At 40.5% G+C, this 7500-nt stretch overlaps 2 protein-coding genes across 2 annotated transcripts in view; one reads left to right on the top strand and one right to left on the bottom strand.

The window, feature by feature from the left end:
• The window catches only part of LOC113818547 (uncharacterized), a 5465-nt gene extending 479 nt beyond the window's left edge, over positions 1-4986 (bottom strand). The window contains exons 1-3 of the mRNA XM_027370736.2: positions 4834-4986; positions 3770-3868; positions 1-2646 (exon numbers count right to left, since the gene is read on the bottom strand). The exon at positions 1-2646 is cut by the window's left edge and continues 479 nt beyond it. Of these exons, the coding sequence (XP_027226537.2) occupies positions 955-2646; positions 3770-3868; positions 4834-4854 (1812 nt within the window). The 5' untranslated portion in view covers positions 4855-4986 and the 3' untranslated portion in view covers positions 1-954. The remainder of the gene's footprint in view (positions 2647-3769; positions 3869-4833) is intronic.
• A 306-nt stretch (positions 4987-5292) lies between these two features.
• LOC113819229 (Fanconi anemia group J protein homolog) overlaps positions 5293-7500 on the top strand; it is a 705146-nt gene continuing 702938 nt past the window's right edge. Inside the window, exons 1-2 of the mRNA XM_070131064.1 lie at positions 5293-5581; positions 7361-7391. The gene's annotated coding sequence lies outside the window, so the exon portion shown is untranslated. The remainder of the gene's footprint in view (positions 5582-7360; positions 7392-7500) is intronic.

Genomic DNA, 7500 nt, shown 5'->3' on the forward strand with positions numbered 1-7500 from the left:
TCTGACACACAGCTCTTCTTAGTATTCATATGTCACCAGTAATACATAATGCAAAATTACACTAATACAAAGAAAGAAAAAGAACTTCTTTGGGTATTATGTGACAGCGGATAACACAGCTACAATTATCGTCGTGGGGCAGTATTTGCAGTGACTTCTGATCCGGGTTTAGCAAGGATGTCCGAGGCAAGACCTCAGTCTCTCTCCCTCATTTACGTCAGCCCCGGAGAACGATTTATGAAGGTACCAACATCCGGGTGCGAATGGAAGCCCGCCCGACGGATTTCGCCAATTTGTAAAGATTTCCCCGTCCTCTCTCATCTGCACGCGGACAATCTCTTAATAACACGGCGAACGGCGCGTCGGGGCGAGCTGACACACTCTGTCCGCTACACGACATGGGTGAAAGGATGGGCTTTCGGCACGACGAGGCCTGGAATATGTCTCAAGCACGAACGCCATAAATCCAGGTATGAACGAGGGGATTTAATTAGCAGTACTCGGTCATTACAAAGCTCCCCCGGCCCTCCTGTGCAACAAATCCCGGATTGCAAGTACACCATCAATTATCGCGGGACAGATCAGTTTTATGTGGATGCGGGTCATAAGCCGTGGCATACATTTCATATAGCTGAACAAAATGTAGATTACAATAATCGAAATGTTACTGATGTTAATTTTGCGTGAGAAAGTCATCTACGAATTCAATATATCCTTGTCTCTAATCCTATTCCTGTTAAATCGAAGAAAGGAGAAAAAACAACTTATATATCTTATAACACACTTTATTACCACATCAAAGGCATCTCAATACTGGATTTTTGCGCGCCTGGTTACGCTTCCGCAAATCCTGTAGGACAAAGATAGCTTCTCTAATATGTAAATTTACAGGTAATTCACGAAACAGCATCAATACGCCACATTTCACTCGAGACGATCAGCGCCATAACAGCGTTAATTAGGGCCTTGTGAAGGCAGCCGCTCTATAGGGAGGCCTGTAATAGAGTCAAAGACGACCCCCTTCAAGAGAGACTCGGAGTCCTCCTCCTCGGATACCTGGCTCTCCAACAGCTGACGTGGAGACGCCCCAGACGAAGCGGTTCCGCCCTCTTGCCACTCCAGGGCGTTGTCTTCGTTACTCAAGTCTGGCATCCCTGTGGAAAACGCACTTTTTTCGAACCGGGAGTCGCGTTTGCCGGGGCGTCCATCAAGGGAGGCTTCGTCTAAAAAGTTCGTATGCGTGTGTTTTATCGCCGGAACCACTTTATTATTCTCGATGGTGGCGACGGAAGCGGAAGGCAGGGCAGCGACCTGGTTATCGCCAGATTTTCCGTAGGTGTCGGCAGCACGGGATCCCAGCGGCGCTCTCCGTATGTCAGAGCACACCGCTTCGTCCCATTCATAGTCGTCATCGTAGTTTTCATTTCTAGCTGATATAATACCGCCAGGATTCATTTCCTGTCCATTCTCACTGTGGAAATCAGTCTCCGTCTCATTAAATTCATCAAAGTCGCGGTTGCTGTCGTGATCATTATCCTCGAAGTCGGATTCATGAATGCCTATTACATCTAGAGGGTTTTTTTCTTGTCTCATGTCCAGATCTCTCAAAAGTGACACCGATTCGCTTCCTTTGGTGGTGTTTAAAGAAATACTGGAGTTCCCCATGTCTGGCAGGGGGGGTTGGGGTTCCACTTGTTGGCTCGGCAGGGGACACCACCAAGGATTCTCCCGGGCTGCAGGGGCGTCCTCGGCCATGCATTCCGAGAGGTCGGCCAGGGCTCTCTCCATCAGCCGCTTGGTATTAGCGTAGGCCTCCTCCTGCGCTGAGGGCGTCGGCGTTTGCGAGAGCAAGAAGAGAGCTTGATCAATACGCTCTTTGGAATCACTCTGGCAATATGGTTCCAGATCACATCCATCGGCTGCAGTAAAGTCTTCCTCTTCGGGGGAAAAGTCGGCCATCAGCTGACTTTCTTCAAGACAATCCAGACGAGAAAATTGCAGAGAAGGCTCGCTGGGCGTCGGGTCACACAGGACGCGCGCCGAGAGGCTGCCCCAGCTGCTCCCCAGCGCTGACACGTCCTGCAGAAGATCCTGGCTGTCATGCGCGATTCCACCTCGAAGGATCTCCTCTTTGTCCTCGTCGGGCGATGGCGGCCCAGCTGCTCCTTCCTTATCTGCTTGCTCAACGATAAGCACGTCGTCCGACAATAGACTCTGCTCTCCATTGCCTCTCGGTCTGTGACTCTGAAGGAGTGGCGGGGAAACTGGAGTGCGTGCATCCTGTGCATTCAGAGCAGACGCGCCCGGGCTGGCCCGTGATTGGGGAGCGACGTGGGCAGCCGTCGTTCCTCCTGCAGAGTGCATCCGCAGGTCAGACGTGGCCAGCTTGAAAAGGAGATCGTCCCTCCCATCATCCATGAACAGAACAGCTGGCGAGTCGTTTCCCTGTCTGGATCCTTGGCGTTCCTCGGTGGCGGCGTCGTCGTCTCGGCACGTGAATAATCTCACCGAAAGCTGGTCCTGGCACAAGGGCACCATGGTGAGCTCGTGCGCGATCTCCAGGGGGATGGAGGCGCCCTGGTGCCTGTGCAGGATCGACCAGAGGTGCAGCGCCACGCGGTGCTCTGCCTCGGCCGGGCTGCTCGCCTGGCCGCGGAGGAAGAAAATGGTCAACAGGGGAAACTGGGGAAAAGTGTGGTCGGCGGCTGACCCGCCACCGGGGCACCGTTCACTCCGCAATTCGGATCATTTCCTCAGTAAATGGGGAGAAATTTATAGATCCTACTAAATTGAAATCAATATTGCAATGTATTACAGCGGTTATATATTCTGGGTGTCTATATTACCGTTTAAACAAGAATTAAAATAACAGTGTTTGGCAATATGTGTATATAAAATAGCCGACTCTTTAAGACACATGGCAAAAAAGATACACGGTAACACAATACCATGTATGTCCTCAAACACATACATGAACATACACAGATTTATAAATAAACAACTCTACATATACACATAAAAGTGGCCTCGTGTACGCCTTTGTACATGTGATCATACACACACAACTTACATGCTTGTATCGTATAGCCATAAAAGGAACCTATACCATGAAGAACAATATATAGAAAACACACCCAACCATGAACGAAAATAAATGGTGCAAATGAACCTGTAACCAAAGCCTCTGTCTCTCTTTATTTATTTATTCTTTTAGGAAATGTTAGGCTAAAGTCTACTGAAATAATTATAAACAAGTGTCAATCTCCTGTCGCATAACAGAGCTTGTTGATTTAATATGCACAATTCAAACGTTCATGAAAATAAAAAGAAAGCGTTTGTACACATGGCCGTTTAGAAATACGTACATATACCTACGCAGACCCACATCAAAACCACACACACCATGGGATGCACGCACACTTAGTTCAACATTCCTTTCAAAAGATCTACGCTAACCCGCACTTACATGGAAAGATCCACGCACACCTACATACATTCACATTCTTATTGCACATACATAAACTCACATTATTAATGCACACCTACATACACTCACATTCTTATTGCACATACATACACTCACATTCTTAATGCATGTCAACTCACTTTAAAAAAAATGCACGCTCATTCATTTCAAACAATACATACTCATCTACATATACTTAGTAAGAAGAAGGAAAAAACACACCACACATTCCATCATATCCACGCACACTTAAACGCACACTCACTTCAAAAATGGCCGCGCATTCACATCAAAAGATCTAACCTGGAGGCGGCTGAGGCAAGTGCTGATGAAAGTCGCATTTGTGGAGTATTTTAGCACCGTCGCGATGGCTTGACTGACAGCCCGTACGGCGTCTTCTAACTGGAGGAAAATTGAATGGTCATACATATTACAATTATAGAAAAAACAAACATAATCTAGATTTATTGTATCGGAATCCCCCGGGAATCCAATCTAGATTTATTGAAATAAATGCGACAACACTATCGGAATCTACAGGGAATCTACTTATAACAACTTGTTAATCAGCATCGTTATTATAATCATTATTGCCTAAGGTATAAATGTAGATTAACAGAGGTACTCGCATATATCTTCAATCAAATTCAAAATATCAAATCAACGGTTATTACAACAGTGCGCATATGCAAATGAGAGCCGCGGTATTTTTGAATTCCAACCAAATATGATCCTGATTATTTACACATTATAGTAAAAAGTCAGAAAATCCCTCTACATATATTGAAAACATGTACTTTTACTAACGCTGAACAGGAACAAATTTTCTGAAAGTAAAATAACATATCACAAAAATACAAGAAATCAAAGTTTAAAATACAAAAAACAGCTGTTATGTTGCATCCAAAACCACGTGGTTAAAACAACAACAAACAATACGGTAACATAAAACATCAATTCACATACGAAGCACTGTTGTAGAGGAAAGCTTTCGGTATTTGGTTTATCATCTTTAATTCCAAGGCGGAAAAGAAGAAGAAAAAATAGAAGAGCAGTTTGTGAGGATAATAGAGACGTATATCTACTGATATCTACAAATATTTATATCTTTGGATTTATCAAAGGATATAACTACCGTATAAATCAAACATAATATTCATATCTCTTCACAAATACATTACTCAGAGCAACACTCTATTACTTAACAAACCAAGATCAACAAAAACAAAATGAAATAGCAATGAATATTAATTAAACAAAGACCATAATAAAAACAAAAACAATTACATTTCTCGTAATGTATATCGAAATGTTACTACTATTTCTTTATCAACACTCTTCAGCTGTTACAGATCGTTATAATATACCTTGATTTTGAACTGTGGCATTGTAGATACCCTAAAAGTTGGCAAAATTATGTGAAAAGCGAGATTTTGAAATTCCTTTGCTGTTGCGACTGAAGATTCCCGCTGAATACGTATTTTTTATATATACATTTCGGTTATTTCTTATTTATACTGATTGATGGAAAAATAGCGTAATTATAAAGACTCTTTATTTAGAATATTACCGTTTGATAATATGTTGTATCGCTAAAGATGGTGTAATAGTAATAATGAAATTTCATTTTGTCCTCGCTCTCTTCACCCTTTTATGTAATTTCCTCATAGATATCACATTTCGCATATACAACGAATATGGTGTACTCATATTACACCGTTACGAATATACGAACACAAAAATAACGCCAAACAGCAATAGAAAACCAGAAAATATCACAAATCTACAGTTTGTCCTCGCGGCGTTTCATAGCCACCATCATTGTTTACATGTGACGTCACAGAAACGAGCGCGCAAGAGTCAAATATTTTTTCCTAATATTCCTCGCAGAAATATTCCACGACAGATATTGCCGGTGACACTTTGAGCTATTGTGAGACATACCGCCCTCGATCTGCGTGCTATAAACGGTTAATAACTCCTCCTTCGGGTTATTTAGGAGGTGAGGAGGGAGATGAGCGAGAGGAAAACCTAAGGCTCTGGATCAGCTGATTGGTGAATGGAGACAAAATTGCATTGTTTTGATGTTGATTTCAAGGAACTGGAAGCTCTGATGTAAGTATATTTCTGTGGGTTTATATAATTTGGGTTGGTTTTTAAATGGAGAAGAGTTAGGGAGGGGAAGAGTATAGGGGCTATGGTAGCAGAAGAGGTAATGTAGTAGTTGGAGAAATAGGATCTGGTAATAAATAGAGAGGTGTTAACAATAGTAATAAAAGAAGGAGAATGAATGAATGTAAGGGAAAGAACTGCTGTGGGTGAATTTTTATGGGTTTATTTAATTTAAATTCTGACAGGAGACAGATTTCATGATTTTGATTATGAAAGAGAGTGCAAGAATTAGAGTAGATTCATTTATGTCTCCTCTTATTTATATTTCGATGGTACGGGTAAGATTTTAGATCTTTGTCTGAAGGAACACGGTATTTTTAGCTATTATATGCAATATCATTGTATACTGTTACTTCATGCTTTTGCAAAATGAATTAAAATTAAATACCACGACGATTTATCCTTGCTTTGATTTTTCATTTCTTGTTATTGTTATTCAAATAAAATGATCAGAAGGTAATGATAATCATTTATTTTTGTTTATTATACTTTCTGTATTCATCATCTTTATGCTATTTAACAAGAACAGTACCTTCCAAAGATACAGAAAACAGAGAGAGAGCACCTGAGACTGAACATTCGGCAGAGGTCAATATATAAACCATTACCATGTATATTTTAACGTGACAGTGGAGTAGACCTTAGAAATATATTGTCAAACAAGGAACCAGTCCAGGTTCTATCTCATTGGAATATATGTAGCAGAAGTTTGTTATCCTTTAGTGAAGAGGAAAGTGTATCGGATATAAGAAATGTTAAATACCTGATAAATGAGTTCAACCTTATTGGTTATAAGAATGTAATTATTGATTGATAAATGCCATGTCCAATTTCTACATATTCCAATTTTCAACAAAATATGTGTAAATGTCATACAATTCATTACATGGCATCTCATATAAGAGTGTAGCATGTCAAATTCACTTTCCTTTTATGCTTAAAATATAGATTTAGGATAAGATATTTTATGGTTTCATATACAGATGCTATTCATGAGCTGAACAATTCAACTAGAACATTCCGATATACTTTAAATCATAGCAGAGCAGTAATATTAGTAATCAATATTGAAACATAAAGTTATAATGACTAACTCTATGTTCGGTAATTATAATCTTGAATATGTTGTTGATACTGTAATTAGCAATTATTAGCGAAATAGTAAATTTCCATTCATGCATGATTAAGGAGATAAAGGTAACTAATGATATAATTATTTAATTAATGATATAATTATTTTTAAATTTTGACTGCATTCTTATATTTATAGCAAATAAATCATCATTTCACTTATAACTTTTGAAAAGTTCTGGGTTTGAGTTAGTTAAAAAGTTAGACGGAAACCATCAAATAAATGATGTGATTTACCAGTTAAGCACTGTAAACACCATGTGCACATGCACGCTCACACTCAAACTCACACTCAAACTCACTCACACTCACACTCAAACTCACACTCAAGCTCAAGCTCACACTCACACTCACACTCACACTCACACTCACACAAACTCACACTCACACTCACACTCACACTCCACACTCACACTCACACTCACACTCACACTCACACTCACACTCACACTCACACACACACTCACACACACACACACACACACACACACACACACACACACACACACACACACACACACACACACACACACACACACACATTGATTTTTTTTATTGATTGATTTTAAAAAATATATATATTTTTTCCAGAATAATAGCTACCAGCCCAGCATAGATAAAGGTATGTCACAAATAATTTTACCGTTGTGGGATTTTATTTTCATTGTTCGCAAAATGGAATCATCTTCGCTGTGCAGTCATTTAATTGGTTAATAGGGCAGGTGCTATTT

The sequence above is a fragment of the Penaeus vannamei genome, chromosome 16 (genome assembly GCF_042767895.1).
Source record: "Penaeus vannamei isolate JL-2024 chromosome 16, ASM4276789v1, whole genome shotgun sequence".
Classification (NCBI taxonomy): Eukaryota; Metazoa; Arthropoda; class Malacostraca; order Decapoda; family Penaeidae; genus Penaeus; species Penaeus vannamei.